This window comes from Maniola hyperantus, chromosome 10, assembly GCF_902806685.2.
Source record: "Maniola hyperantus chromosome 10, iAphHyp1.2, whole genome shotgun sequence".
Lineage (NCBI taxonomy): Eukaryota > Metazoa > Arthropoda > Insecta > Lepidoptera > Nymphalidae > Maniola > Maniola hyperantus.
The window spans coordinates 11,436,264-11,453,337 of record NC_048545.1 but is presented as its reverse complement, the minus strand read 5'-3'; the positions used below and the strand labels follow the sequence as shown (position 1 = coordinate 11,453,337).

The window sequence follows — 17,074 nt, the reverse complement described above, 5'->3', positions numbered from 1 at the left end:
GAGAAGTCTACTAATTATCATAGGTACAGAAACCTACCTACCTAACCTACCTTTGTACCTACTTTTTAAGATTTCTTTTTTTGTAACCTGTCATTTGTATTTTGTAGTGCAATAAAGAATATACATACATAGGTACATGAAATAAATACATTTTGAAATTGAATTTGGATTGAATACAGAAATTCTCGACCTCGCACCGGAAGACGCAGCGTTGGAAGACACCCCCACTAGGTGGACGGACGACATCAGACGAGTCGCAGGGAGCCGCTGGATCCAGGCGGCGCAAGTCGTGTGGAAGTCCCTACAAGAGACCTAAGTCCAGCAGTGGACGTCTATTTGTTGATGATGATGATGATGATGATGATGATGATGATGATGATGATGATGATGATGATGATGATGATGATGATGATGATGATGATGATGACAGAAATTCTTACCCGATATCATTATGGTCTTGATGAGCTCTATCGTCCTTCCTATCCAAAGCACCATGTCGTTGCGGGGCGATACCCGCCAGCTGGCAGTGGTCCAAACAACCATGCCTGCAAATCTCCACCTTACAGCGTATATGCACACTCAACGCGTCGGGGAACTTGAATGCGTGGAAGAATGCGTATGTGATCACGGTTGCTCGTTCGTCAACCGCTTTCGCCTTGAGGAATCTGGAATTGTAATGATCAGTCAGTTAGTCCTACAACGAGGTAAATTATATGTGGAGTCGCTGATTAATAAGCTAGACCTTTCGAAAGGCGAAAATAACTAAGCAAGTTAGATCTAAGTACTAATTTATGATCCCTTAACACATTGGTGCTAATTCAGTTGCATACAATTCATAATTGATTGACACGTCTAAAGGAGGTGCTTTTAGAAATGTCAACTTAATTTAGTTTGGAGATTTTATAGTAGGTATTGAGCGCCGATTCAGCACCGTTTGTGATAGCACTAATTTTGCATAAAATCTTACTTTAAGATTAAATATATATACGTTTATACCTATGAAACCTTAAAGGCTCAGAGAAGTAAAGAAAATTCTCGATAATTTGATTTCAATAACTTCATGAGGACCAAAATTTACAAACCAATGAAACATCTACCATCAACTCTATTCTAGTAATAAGTAGTAGATATTGTTAAATGTTAAATCCATACTACTATTATAAATGCGAAAGTGTGTCTGTCTGTCTGTCTGTCCGTCTGTCTGTCTGTCTGTCTGTCTGTCTGTTAGCCTTTCACGGCCCATCCGTTCAACCGATTTTGACGAAATTTGGTACAGCGATAGCTTGCATCCCGGGGAAGGACATAGGCTTTTTATCTCGGAAACAAAAGAGTTCCCACGGGATTTTTAAAAAACCTAAATCCACGCGGACAAATTCGCGGGCATCAGCTAGTAACTCATAAAAAACTGTAGGTACTATATTCAGAACTCGAAGATGTGCTAAGTAGTGCCACGTAGTACCTACTAAGTACCCTAGAGTATGTGCTTTACCCTAAAAGTCTATCCCAAGATAACGTTTCTAAGGTTTGTTTTGATGCAAGCAAGTATTATACAAGACCCAAGAAATATTGTAACAAAAACCAACCTCGATATCATCTTAGGCCGCAACACGCAGCCATATTCGTCCGACAGCTGTATGACATGCCCGGAGCCGTCTGACGCCGCGCAAGACTTCACTCTCATGTCGAATTCACCTGCAATGAAACAAACTTTCATTGGAAAATTTTGTATCTAACCAACACAAACACAGAAACGCTCGGACCATTTATACTAAAAGACCCACTATCAGTACCCTTCAGTACCCTTATTAAAAATGCGAAAGTGTGTTTGTTTGTTGGCTTGTTGGTTTGTCCTTTAATCACGTCCCAACGAAGCAGCGGATTGACGTGATTTTTGGATGGGTATATAAGACCGGAGAGTGACATAGGCCCGGAAAATCAAAGAGTTCCCACGGCATTTTTAAAACCCTAATTCCACACGAAGGAAGTCGCGGGCATCAGCTAGTCTGTCATATTTATTCAAAACACGCAAAAATAAAAAGTAAAGATAAAATTCTAGCATGTAAAACTGAAGAGCCATTCTCTTTAGTAAAATTGCGTCTTGCGGTAAAAAGTTTGAATTATTATTGAAGTCACGTCTCACCACAACAGTGTACCTTTAACTGGCACAATGTAAAGCCACTACTCTAAACATTGTCTATTCAGTTAAGTGCTAAGTGAAATGTAATTAAAAGGAAATATGCAAACCGCAGGCGTCAGAAAATGCATCTACAAATAAACCTTTTAAAATAAACAAGCTTGTAGGGTAGGATATGACATAGAAAAGTGTTAAATATCTACCTTCTCTCAGAATGACAATCTAAATCTTCTATATATATATAAAAGGGAAAGGTGACTGACTGACTGACTTACTGACTGACTGACTGACTGACTGACTGACTGACTGATCTATCAACCCACAGCTCAAACTACTGGACGGATCGGGCTGAAATTTGGCATGCAGATAGCTATTATGAGGTAGGCTTCCGCTAAGAAAGGATTTTTGAAAAATTCAACTCCTAAGGGGGTGAAATAGGGTTTTGAAATTTTGTAGTCCACGGGGCCGAAGTCGCGAGCATACTGACTGACTGATCTATTAAAGCACGGCTCAAACTACTGGATGGATCGGGCTGAAATTTGGCATGCAGATAGCTATTATGACGTAGGTATCCGCTAAGAAAGGATTTTTGAAAATTCAATCCTTAAGAGGGTGCACACGTTTTAATTCGTTCTTCTTTTTTCTAAAAAAAATTAAAGAACTAAAATTTAGAAAGAAGAATTTTTATTGAGTGACATTGAAATATGAACTATGTTCAAACAAAAATATACGGAGAATGTAGGTATACATAATATAAGCACTTACTGTACATATAGGTAGCTCGGTATATTTTAAATAATACCACCTTACTACAAGTAAGTAATTAATTTAATCGATGTAAAGTGAAATCATCGATAACTATTTAACACTCAAGCATACAGTTCTTTACAAGTAAATAGTGTGTAATTAATCTTAATTCGGCTACATAGATGTTCTCACGTGTGCTTTCGATCAATCAAATTGATCATTTAATTGAGACGTGGGAACAGGTCGCCTTTGTTCGCGTTAATATTGGCTCTATTATAGCGAAATGTATCAATAGTGTGCTAATAACCGGAAGGAATCTGGGAACCCACCGCATTTTTACCCCAAGAAACCCCCTACCATTATAATATTATGATTAATAGAAAGGCTTCACGAGTCACTACCCTGGATAATGAGGAATAGAATGCGCAAAGATACCTTACATGATGTTATTCTAAGAAAATATTTTCTGTCGAGAATAATATTATTTTCTGTGTTTCTGAAAATTTCAAAGTAGGTATGCGCCGCAATTGCCCAACAAGTTGCAGGGTTGTTAGCAAACTAGATGTTACTACATAAATGATTAAACATATTTAAAAGTAAACCTACAAATCTTAAGGATTAAATAATTTATAGCTGGTACTTATGGATTTTAATACGATGCACAAAAAATCTTCAAAGTCTATTAATGATATCCAACTCTTCATAAAACCTCTTTCTTGTAAATATTGAATTTAAACTCAGTTCGAACTAGCCATCCACGTTTCCAGTCCTTCCACAATCCACTAATAGGGTTGTCAAGAGTCAAGACACATTACCAGATCACATAATTTATTTTCCATCTCTATAAATCAATACATATAAAACGAAAAGCAGTGACTCCCTGACTAACACATCAACCAGCCCAAAGTCTTGGACGTAGAAAGCTAAAATTTTACTTGCGGTACCTTTGCTCTATTCAACTAAATCACCACCAAAGGTTGTCTGTAAGAGATTATTTTTAAAATGTCAACGTCAACTAATCAGGGGTGATTCAGATCGTCACACTGTAGCTGTCATTTCATCGCAATCGAGCCGCAGATACAAGCAAAATGTTTGTGAAGTTTTAGATGATTTAAAAAACTGAAAATTTAGTTGCCCTGGATACTGGGCAGATACTTGTTTAGTAAGTTATCGTATTCACTAAAAATTATAAAATGAATAGGATGATATAGGATCTCAATGTAATAAGCCAATTAATAAAACTACTTAAGCTTCTTAATTTGGTTTGTTTGCAAGGCGTCCCATTCGCAGCTCGTACCATTCGCGGCTCGTCCCGTTCGCATCTCGCCCCGTTCGCAACTCGTCCCATTCACTATTTATATTCGCAACTCGTCCTGTTCTTAGCTCTAGGCTAGGTAAGGTTTACTTACTAACGCAACGCGCGCTTGTGGCTACATAAAATATTGTTAACTCAATAATTTTTCTTCGCTTCGACAACCCTAGCATACAAGCCGCGACCCGTTAAGCAAACCCATTCGTACGTATTTGTCCAGTTTACTTTTTACTATTCTTTGTACCGTTAGCGTGTGTTTGCACACTATTATTACCCTGTTAGAGACGGTTTTATGAGGTGTCGCGGGTATTCGTGCCTTCTTCTTCATCGTCATCATCAACCGATAGACGTCCACTGCTGGACATAGGTCTCTTGTAGGGACTTCCACACCCCACGGTCTTGCGCCGCCTGAATCCAGCGGCTCCCTGCGACTCGTCTGATGTCGTCCGTCCACCTAGTGGGAGGTCTTCCAACACTGCGTCTTCCGGTGCGAGGGCGCCATTCCAGCACATTGGGACCCCAATGTCTATCGGTTTTACGAACTACGAGTATGTGCCCTGCCCATTGCCACTTCAGCTTCGCAATCCGTTGAGCTATGTCGGTTACTCTAGTTCTCCTACGGATCTCCTCATTTCTGATTTGATCACGTAGAGAAACTCCAAGCATAGCTCTCTCCATCGCCCGCTGAGTGACTCTGCGCTTTCTTATGAGGCCCATAGTTAGCGACCATGTCTCGGATCCATATTATATATGTCATCACTGGCCACACGCACTGTTCGAAGACTTTGGTCTTCAAGCACTGAGGAATTTTAAAGCACTGAACCAAATCCCCTTATTATCAGTACCCCTTATTATAAATGCGAAACTGCGTTTGTTTTTTGGTTTGTCCTTCAATCACGTCGCAACGGTGCAACAGATTGACATGATTTTTTCATGGGTATAGATAAAGACCTGGAGAGTGACATAGGCTACTTTTTTTACTTTACTTCCCACGGAATTCTTAAAAAACTTTAAAAAAAAACTTAACCACGCGGACGAAGTCGCGGCCATCAGCTAGTCATTAAATACTTATTATTACCTACCAGCAATTTGTATAAAAACATTACACACAAGATTATTTTCACGAACCGTTTGTAATGTAAGCATTACTTAGGTACTTAACAATAACGCATCCTCATCTTATTGAAGTGCGTTTAACAATTTAACAGTATCATCATAAGTGAAAGTTATTCGAATTACCAAAGTCATAGAGTTTTCTGTACTCACAAATTACTTTCAATAGTAATCCGAATGGGATGACACTTAGCGTTAAAAGGCTTTCATGATATATGTGGTATTTTATCAACGTTACAGGAAATTGGTCGTTGATGCTTTGACTTAAGGTTCATTGCTGTAAATTAAGTGTTAGGAACCTATTCGTTTATCATTCTGTTGATATATCAGGTGGGTGGAGGCGAAACATTCCACAAGAGTTCATATAATTAAAAGACAAATTAGGGTAGTAAATAAAATTTATTGTTTCTGTTTTTGGTAATTTTTACTTCAACCGAATCTGTTAATTTATTCGGGTTTATCTGAAGAGGAGATCAAACTTTTTTTTGGAAGTTCCATTTAATTTAGATATGCTTAGGTACAGTACGCGGCAAGAAATATTGTACATTGATATATTATATCGAATTATTTTAAAAGGGATAACGGTTTCGTAGAGCGTTGTCTCTGTCGTTGAGACCGACAAAACGTCACATAGGTATGAGTGACAGAGACAACGCTCTACGAAGCCGAAACCTCTTTCTAAAGGTCGATGTACAATATTTTATGCAAACTACTGTATATTCTTTCGCCTTATACAAAGTGACCTGACCACTGACATTGACCGCTGGAATATTAGCCCACTGACGTCATGAAAGTCTACGACAGATTACGTGAAACGCCGTGAACTGTAACATCACTTCTATATAAAGGTAAACGCACACCTAAACGTGCCGCAGGAGTCCGCAAGCGCCTCATCATCGCAGTCATCGCATTTTCTCATAATAGCGAATCTGGTGACGTCATCCGTGCGCGCTGGTGGAATCCTTATACCTATGGTACGCGACTGGTAGAAATGCCTATCGGGGAAGAAGCGCCCCGCACAGCCGCATAGCTAGAATAGATGCGCGACGTTCCAGACGATTTCAAATACAAAAATTAAAAACCGGCCAAGTGCGAGTCAGGCTCGCGCAATGAGGGTTCCATACTACAGTCGTACTTTTTCGACATTTTGCACGATAATTCAAAAACTATGATGCATAAAAATAAATAAAAATCTGTTTTAGAATGTACAGGTGAAGACCTTTCATTTGATATCCTACTTGATATAGTCACTCACTTCGAAAGTTGAAAATTCAAATTATTAGTTCATGAACACAATTTAATTTTTTTTGTGTGATCTAACCCTAAATTCACGGTTTTCAGATTTTTCCCCAAATGTCAGCTATAAGATATACCTACCTGCCAAATTTCATGATTCTAGGTCAATGGGAAGTACCCAGTAGGTTTCTTGACAGACAGACAGACAGACAGACAGACAGACAGACAGACAGACAGACAGACAGACAGACAGACAGACAGACAGACAACAAAGTTATCCTATAAGCGTTCCGTTTTTCCTTTTGAGGTACGGAACCCTAAAACGCGATGAACTGCGGTGCTTGCGGCTAAAGCGGCGTCTAGGTGCGCGTACACCTTAAATCGCATCATCCGAGTAGGTAAAGTAAGGTGCGTACCGACCAGGAGCATTCACTTGTAATGTAACAGCTAAGATTCGAGCGTTATATTGGTGAGTTCATAAAGCCTGAGCACGTTCATAATGAATAATGATACAACTTCGAATATTGCTGTAGTGAGTATCGTAAGTGAATGCTACAAAAAGTCGTTTATTCTAAAAAAAACCTCTCACAACGGTTACACTAAGAACATAACGTAATAATTAAGGAATAAGATTAATATTATGATAAGTTAATTGTAATCTTTTTTTGTTTATAAATAAAATAAAAATAAAAATAAATGTTTATAAATAAAATAAAAATAAATAAATAAAAACGAATATTCTTTCGGTTAGTACCTACTGCATCATTACATATAATATGTACTTAATGCTCAAAAACGAATTCCAAGTTAATTTTTACATTACATGTAAATGTTGCTTTGGTCAGAATGAACCTTTAGATTTTGCCAGATCTCGAAAATATCACCATCCGTGGTCTCACGAGTGCCCAAAATTTATCACTGATATGCCCTATTAAGTGTAGGTATACCGAAAGAAATAAAATTACTGTTAATTTTTCACATCCAAATTTCCATTTTATTGACGGCGAATGAGTAACGGAATCTACGCACAATAAATTTAATATCCGAGATAATGCTCGTCATCAATACCTGAAAATAAACTTAGGCTACATGCAGACAGTGAGTCAACTCGCGCCAATATTTCTAAAAAAATATTGTGCAATAAAACTCACAGAACAAAGTGACAGAAGGGTTGGCTCATTTTTTGCGCAATGGATCAGCCTGGCTGTCCAGCGCGGAAATGCAGCCAGTATTCTTGGCACCATTCCACGCGGGCATGATTTGTATAGTAAATAATAAGGCTAGCTTTAAGTTTTATTGTAATATTTTTATTAAAAAAAATATATATATAATAATGATAAAAAAAACTCTACTAGATAACATTGCGCATTATGAATATTGCTCGAAAATATGGTTGTATGACCCTCAACGATGTCCGTGACTTCATCCGCGACAGTTTCAAAAATCCCGTCGGAACTGTTAGATTTTCCGGGATAGTCATTGTCCGTCCCCGGGATTGGTTAAACGAATGAACCGTGAAAAGGTGACAGCTTCGTGTGATAGTACAACAGCCAAACACAGTTTCGCACTTATAATATTAAGTAGGGATTATAATAATAATATATAGTATGAGGTAGGTACACAAAAATATCATCATCATCACCATCAACCGATAGACGTCCACTGCTGGACATAGGTCTCTTGTAGACACAAATACAAACCTCCTTGTTTATAATAATACTATCTTCTGTGTCGTTGGTTAGTCTCCATAGAGAATGGCTGTCAAGTGCCGACGTGTGGCTGAAATTCGGTAAGGACTCAGGAGAACATAATATTTTTATGATAGGTAAGTATAGGGGAATAATATCCTTCATCTGTACGTAGCCTTACCAGATTCATCAATGGCAATATAAATTAACGGTACACTTGACATTGTTGTTTTATTCATACAAAACGCGTGTAGAAAAAATCCTATTGTCTTGTACAGCATCTGTTGTTTTTAAACACGCCTTTATGCTTTACAAAACACATTAAACCAAAAAGTATTGTCCTACATTTTTATCAATGCCTATTTGTTTTTGCTAATTTACGAGGCTTCATTTGCCTACAATGCTTATAATATTATACATGCAAAAGTGTGTCTGTCTGTTTTCTAGCTTTTCACGGCCCATCCGTTTAACAGATTTTAAGAAATTTGGTACAGAGACCCGGGAAAGTATAGGTTACTGTTATCCCGGAAAATCAAAGAGTTCCCATGACATTTTTAAAAAACCTAATTCCACGCGGACGAAGTCGCGGGCATCAGCTAGTTTTTATATAAAACACAAATGTATAGTCAAAGAAGATAGGAACTAAATCGTCCGGCAATGCAAAATGAATGCAACAATTAATAAGGTAAGTAAACTTTATATTATTATCTTTGCTTGGCAACCTATATCTAGAACCTACCCACTTGTGAAAATGTGCAGTTGTGCAAGCCACTCAGAAATCTTCAAACAAAATGACTATAAGAATTTAGAAATAACACTGAATCGCAAAATAAGAGAAAGCACGGAGAAATCAAAAAATATTTTTAAGTATCTTCGTGATTAAACCACTAAACTATGCTACTTAAAATTTTACGACCGTAATTTACTCACTAGCTTTAAGCAAATATAATGCAGCTATTAAAACTAATAAACCACATCGTTATTGTGTACTGTAGAATAGTAATAAATAATCAGTTGTTTATAACCTCCTTTAGGTTTATAACCTCCTTTTATTCCTTGTTTTTGAACAAAAGATGTTGAGATGGGTAAAATCGATAAATATTGGATACGCGGCAGAAAATATTGTACATCGACTTTTAGAAAGAGATAGCGGTTTTGTAGAGCGTGTCTCTGTCGTTGAGACCGACAAAACGTCACATAGGTATGAGTGACATGAAACAACGCTCTACAGAGCCGAAATCTCATTCTAAAGGTCGATATACAATGTTTCTTGCCGGCTACTGTACCTACATACTGTTTAGTTCAGGATAGTAATATTTGGGGCAATCACGATTTATTTTTAACCGACTTCCAAAACGGAGGTGGTTCTCAATTCAGCCCGTTTTTTCTTTGAAAATTAGTTGATGCCCGCGTCTCCACCTTAACTATCTCTGTGCCAAATTTCATCAAAATCGGTTCAGCAGTTGAGCCGTGAAAAGGTATCATACAGACAGACACAATGGCACCCTTTCGCATTTATATTATTAAGTAATATAAAACTTATATACATTACATACATTCATATAATGGAATAATGGCATTCCATACATCAAAAACATGTCGTACCTACATTTTGTATGTGTATAAGTTTACATGTGTTTAAGTATATATGTAATATCCTATATGTATATATATATATTATATTTATTACTCCACTAATAATGAAGTCTTTTTTTTTATTTTAGTTGATTTTTATATTATAGAGAACACTTTCGTTGTCGGGTCGTGACACTAGGGCTCTGCCTGAAAATCAGCGCTGCAGTAGTCAAATACTGCAGCATCATGCTGAGGCAGTAGCCTTTTCAGCTCAAACAAGACATCATTTTTCTTTTTAGTACTGTCGAGCTCGTAGTTTTAAGCTTACCTAGTTTTAATTTTTTTAATTTGTAACATTTGGTTTGTATGTTTTTTGTATTTTCTTGTTTTGTGAGCTGAATAAACTTTTATTTATTTATTTATTTATTTATTCATACTTGCGTAGAAATAGTACCTAACTAGCCAAGAATTAATATAGGTAGGTAACTCAATTACAAAATATCCACACAAAAAATTAAATTTTTCACTACTTCTCGCAAATTATTAAAATTATTAATGATCCTGTCATATAAACGGGTTAATTTTAATTTATTTACATAATATTTTAAATTTTCTATGCAAAGACAGCTCTTTTACCGCTTTAATTTTAAAAACGAACGAGTTTATGTTTGAATACTTTATCAGAACTAGACTGGTACTCATATTATTCTTGAATTGGAACCAATATTGGACCAATAAAATGTTAGGCATCAGCTAGTTGTGTATATTTATACTTTCTTTAACGTCACAACTCTTATAGTATTGTAACAAGAGTAAAAGAGTAAATCAATTTAAATTTTTATTACGTCATTGTATAACTAGCTGATGCCCGCGACTTCATACGCGTGGATTTAAGTTTTAAAAAATCCCGTGGAAACTTTTTGATTTTCCGGGATTTAAAGTAGCCTACATTATACATCACTTTCCAGGTCTTAAACTATATCTATGGAAAAAATTACGCCGATCCGTTTCTCCGTTGCGACGTAATTGAAGGAGAAACAAACAAACCAATAAACCAACAAACGAACACTTTCGCATCTACGAGTATACTATCTATACTAAAAAAATAAAATTTTCAACTTTTAAAGTAAGATTGCTATATACCAAGTGGGGTATCATATAAAAGGGCTTTACTTCTAAATTCTAAAACAGATTTTTATTTATTTTTATGCATAATATTTTAGCGTGCAAAATGTCGACAAAATACGGCTGTAATACGGAACTCTCGGTGCGCGAGTCTGACTCGCACTTGGCCGGTTTTTCTGACACAATCAGGGGGATGCTTCCAAATGAAATGGGACATGGGCAAAAGAAAGAAAACTAAGAAGCTATTTAACGCCTAATTTATGGGGTCGGAATCCTTGGTGTTTAACTCAATGCCTTCGTAGGTACGACGGTTTGAAAGTTCCACGAGGTTATCAGTAAGGCTCTTCGTGAATAACTCACACAGTATTGCTATGTACAGAGTACTTTCTTAATTTATGAGCGACAGAGGTTTAAGTGCAATAAACTAATAAAGCGAAGACGTAGCTATATGTATAACATATAATTATGTATACGATACGTCTAAAAGATTTGAATTTTTCCACTTTACAATTGACTTCACCCTAGTACGAGAATCGTTACAATTATTGTTTTAATCTGTTAATTACAATAAACTATGCTTAGTACGCGACAGATCGGGATGATAATCGGGGTGTAAGGCGGGGATACGCCTCGTACATCCGCCCTATCCCGCACCGGTTTAGCACGGGGGCTGTGCGGATGTGCCCGGCGTCCCCACCCCGATTGCCATCGCGACCTGTCACGTACTATAGATGATGAGCTCATGACTTCGTTCCCGTGTCTCAGGATGGAAAATTTTATAAATTACATACCTCGGTAATCATTGATGGCGACAACTAAAGTCAATGTGGATCCGAGAGGAACTATGCCAGACACTGGCGGCGCCCATGGTCCCTTGCCGGCCTGGATCTCCATCCAGCAGTCAACGTTGTCTCCTGTTAACAAACTATTGGTTATTATAAATTACAATGATAGTAGGAACCTACTTACAAATATACCTATCTACGTCGTGTTGTTTTAAAAAGATTTTCAAAATTTTCAATGAATTTGAATGTATAAATACATTAGTTAATACTTGGTCATCTGTATAAAACTATAAACAAACAGCAAAAGATCTGAATCTAATGTAGGTTTCAGTACCTACTATCATCATCATCATCAATCCATCGCCTGCTCACTACAGAATATCCTCTCAGAGTGAGAAGGGTTTAGGCCATAGTCTACCACGCTGGCCAAGTGCGGATTGGCAGACTTCACTTTTTTGTGTTGGTTTGTCCTTCAATCACGTTGCAACGGAGCAACGGATCGACGTGATTTTTTGTATGGATATAGTTAAAAGCCTGAAGAGTGACATAGGCTACTTTTTATCCCGGAAAATCAAAGAGTTCCCATGCACGGGAATTTTAAAAACCTAAATCCACGCGAACGAAGTCGCGGGCACCAGCTAGTAAAATAATAAATTTTGAACATAATATACAGTCTATACTACACGTTAGGTATATTAATTTTATCATATATTTTGGTCTCAAATGTATGATTGCCATCTCGACCTGTCGCACACTACAGATATACCAAAACAGTTCTCACGCAGCCAAGCATAGGGTATCAAAACTCTCACCTCTGAAATCCAGCTGCACGACATCCAAATCAGCGATAACCATTGGCGGCTTGGAGGCTGTCTTCTCATAGTCGTTGAACCATTCACATCGTAACCTCTTCGCCTCGTCCCACACCTCTAGCAAGTCTTTGTCGTATTGCACTACCACTGTGTTCTCGTAGAACTGGCCGTGGAGATCTGAAAATAAATAAGGAAACATTGATTATTTTCATAGCTGGCATTTGTACTGGTCTACAATAAATCGACGACAAGACCAATAATATTATTTTAGAGACAATTATTATTATTATCATCATATTTGTATCTAAATTTACATAAAATAATCTGTTTGTCTGTCGTGTTCCCTTTTCACGATTCAGTTGCAGAACCGATTGATATTTGATATTCTGCATGCTAGTACAATAATAAAATATATCCATCTAGCAGGGTGTTGCAAGTTGCACCTTTGGCATTAAGTTGCGGTTAAGTCCATTCATAAAAGGCAAGCTATCTTCAAAGATGTTTGGCAGTTGAATAGGCCAATAGCTCTAATTGGGATCAGCGCAGCTATTGGTGCCAATACTTTTCCGGCCATGTCAAAAGAAGACCCTCAGAAATGCCACTCCTAAAATTCTGGTCCCTTCCTAACAACCTTTTCAAAGGTCCTAGTGTAACTAAACGTGACACTTGAGTGACGTCATAGTTGGGATCAGCGCAGCTATTGGTGCCAAGAGTTCCGGCAGAGTGTAAAAGTAGACCCTCAGAAATGCCACTCCCAAAATACTTGTCACTTCCTGACAGCCTTTCCAGAGGTCCTAGTGTAACTTTAATAATAAAAAACGTTTCACTTGAGTGACGTCATAGTTGGGATCAAGTCAGTGACAAAAGAAGACCATCAGAAATACCACCCCTAAAATTCTGTTCCCTTCTTAACCCCAACCTTTCAAATGCCCTATAGTAGTGTATCTTTCAAGTTAAAAAACTTGGAAGGAAAACATCTCCAAAATATTTTCAAAGATGTGTGAAATCCACCAACCCGCACTTGGCCAGCGCGGTGGACTAGACCCTAAACCATTCTCATTCTGAGATGAAACTCGTGCTCAGTAGTGGGATATCAATGAATTGAAACGATGACGATTTTGCTAAGAACCAAGGCATACAATGTGGGCTTATTGACTAATAGAGCCTCAATAGCTCAACGGGTAAAGGAGTGGACAGAAAACCGAAAAGATGGCTAATATTCTTTAAAAAAAAAATAGGTAGGTATAGTATGTGACAGGTTGAAATGGTAATCGGGGTATAAGGCGGGGGGGCGCCCCGCACACCCACAAGTCGTTCGTTCCCCGATTGCCATTTCGACCTGTCGCCGACTGTACCTATATGTCATTTCCTAAGTTAATCTTACCAGAAATTGAACTTTGGTGATCTCAACTAAGATAAGAATTTCCCGGAGATCATAAAGGCACGTAAACGGTTAAAGCGGGTGATTTATGACAGAGAGAACAGTAATTTTGTTGCACTTTGCACTTATAAAAAGTAAAAAATATACCTAATGGTTATCAGTATCACGAATGACGTAGAGACGTACGTACTAACGGACTTAGGGCCAGTTCTACACCAGGCGTTTAATGAAATTGATTACAGAAAAACAAAGTGCATTGCACAAGTCAGTATTCGTAATCGTAATAGTTTAATGGTCCTATAGTTAAAATTTTTGAAGTTTGTGACCTACCACTGCCACTTCAGCTTTGCTTAGCTATGTCGGTTACTCTGATTCTCCTACGGATCTCGTTATTTCTAATTTGATCACGTAGAGAAACTCTTTATCGCCCGCTTTGTGACTCTGAGCTTTTGTAGTTAGGTGCTAGAATAGCGACCTCGCACCGGAAAACGCAACGTTGGAAGACCCCCTACTAGAGACAGACGACATCAAGTGAGTCACAGCGAGCCGCTGGATTCAGGCAACGCAAGACCAGTAGTAGACGTCTATCCGCTAACAATGCAATTTACCTACTTTTGTAACCATCGTAGCGGTGATTTTGTTTTAACTAGGTAGGATATTATAACAATAACATGTGAAACTGGCCTTTAAGTCTCATGCAGTCATAATATTATTTTTATTTATAACATACATAAAAGTATTTGTTATGTTGATTCTAGAGTTGATAAAATGTTGACAACACATCGTTAAACAACTGAAATGTATTTAGATAATGACATAGAGGTTAGAGGAGCTTATTCGCAGTGCGCACCAAACATACGTAGTTTGACGACATATTTTAATGTAGATAACATAATATATATATATTTTTTTTTTTTTTAATATTACAATAAAACTTAAAAGCTAAATTTACCAATTTAATTTATTAATTAATTAATTTAATTTATTTAATTTACTAAATTAACTTAAAGCTAGCCTTATCTAATTACTATATAAATCCTTACCGCGTGGAATGGTGCCAAGAATACTGGCTGCATTTCTGCGCTGGACAGCCAGGCTGATCCGTTGCGCAAAAAATGAGCCAGCCCTTCTGTCACCATGAGGCTATTAATCGCGGTGAAATGTCTCGTAAAAAATCGTAGATAACGGGTACATACCACAATTAATGTCGTAGTCACGACAAGACTGCGGTGCTACGAGAGATGAAGTTCGAACTGTCATGGGCAGCTCGTGAAGTTCCAGCGAATAGAACAAGTAAGAGGGTAGTCTGCCATGCCCATCCGTCCAACCGATTTGGATGAAATTTGGTACAGCGCTAGCTTACATCCCCGGGGAAGGACATACTTAGATAGGAAATACACGGAACAGAATCTTTCTGTTCCGTGAGGAAATAAATAAAACGTATATTTTTGAAAGCTGTGCCACACATTATCAGTTGAACCTACGGGTTAGGTTCTTTTTATCCTGGAAAATCAAAGAGTTCCCCCGGGATTTTTAAAAAAACCTAAATCCACGCGGAATCGCGGGCATCGTCTAGTATTACCTATTATAATTATTATTCGTTGTTATTTTTACTGAAATCTGGCGGACCACAGATATAGATATCTATTAGTTTCTACTTACCAGAACGCATCTACAAAAGTAAGTTTGGTTGGCAATTCAAATGAGAAGTAGAAAAACCAAACTAGGTTTGTATGGAGCGAGTGACAGAGAGACTGCTGTTAATTTATGGGATAATGAAAACTGGTGGGTTGGTGGAAAGTTGGACAGGCTTATTACGAAACATTAACTAAATAGCTTATTATGAACCTCAGCGGGAGACTTTTCTGTTAAAAGTTTATTTAGTACACTTCCATTTCTAGTTATTAAGTAATATTAATAAATATACGTAGACAATGTGGCTAATTCCTTTGTACACAATCTCTAAACTAAACTAAAATATCACGTCTAAATCTATTGCTATCCCTTTCATAATGTTGCTTGCGGAAAAGGAAAGCACTAGATTTAGACCTGTTAATTTAGTTTAGTTTAGAGATTGTGTACTAGAGAATCGGCCCCATTGACTGATAATAAACTAAGGAAAACTGGCGCAGAAAACGGCACAGTTAACTTCTGATTAAAATACTTCGTTTTCATTAAGCCGAACGTTTTTGGCCCACTGAATACTGAATCTGAACTCATTTTCAAGCAGAATGGCCTAAAACTGTACTGTAAGAGCTACGCACCACGGTAAATTTCCGTACGTTTTTTTCCCGCAAAATCTGTGAACTATAGAACTGCATAGAAGCTTGCGCACTGCAGAATTAATTCCGCACCACATTAGTGCGGTTTTGGTTTTGAAATATTTGTAGAAGTCCAAGGAAGGTTTAAAAGGTTAGAAAATATAAAGAAATTGCAGTGAGAGTAATAAAAAAGTAGTAACTATTTTAGCCCATCTTGTATATAAAAATGAATCCCTATTTCCCTTGGTCATGCTATGACTTGAGAACGACTGGATCAAGATGGATAATTCTTTTTTGTTGTGTTTGTAATTGTTAGGACAAGGTTTATATGAAAGAAAAGACAATACCCGCGGCACGCGGGCAACAGTTAGTTAATAATAATTATTGTAGGTCAGTTCTTTAGTGTAGGTACAACCAAATTGAGATATAGCCTAGACCTGTCGATCTGCTTCTTTCCGTGTCATCAAAGCGAAGCAGGCTCATAAACATAAATTAAAATAAAAGGATTTAATTTTCAAAACCTTATTATTGCTAGCGCTATACGCGGATGAACTCGCGCAAAAAGTTGAAGTCGACCAAGGAACGCGGATCGGACCAGTAGCCGAGTCGCTTCGCAGAACGCGCAAGCGATTATCGCCCTCAAGCAGTGGCAGCTACCTCTCTTTCGCTACCGTCGTTCATTAGGACATCAATCTCGTTATAAACGTCAAATCTAAACTCTATATTCTAAGTCATAAAATTGAATTTACATTGTCGCGGCGTGTCAGCGTTCGAGGAGTGCGCTTAAAGTCGTAAATACTCAGTTAAGTCGGGAAGGAAATGCGCTCGAAGTTAGTGGATGCAGGATTGGCGTCTCCATGCCGGGCCGTTGCGGGAATATGGGCCCCGAGTGCGGTGCTATGCGG

At 37.8% G+C, this 17,074-nt stretch overlaps 1 protein-coding gene across 1 annotated transcript in view; it reads right to left on the bottom strand.

The window, feature by feature from the left end:
- The window catches only part of m (miniature), a 111,527-nt gene that overhangs the window by 4,200 nt on the left and 90,253 nt on the right, over window positions 1–17,074 (bottom strand). The window contains exons 6-9 of the mRNA XM_034972474.2: window positions 12,528–12,704; window positions 11,722–11,844; window positions 1,584–1,692; window positions 441–665 (exon numbers count right to left, since the gene is read on the bottom strand). Of these exons, the coding sequence (XP_034828365.1) occupies window positions 441–665; window positions 1,584–1,692; window positions 11,722–11,844; window positions 12,528–12,704 (634 nt within the window). The remainder of the gene's footprint in view (window positions 1–440; window positions 666–1,583; window positions 1,693–11,721; window positions 11,845–12,527; window positions 12,705–17,074) is intronic.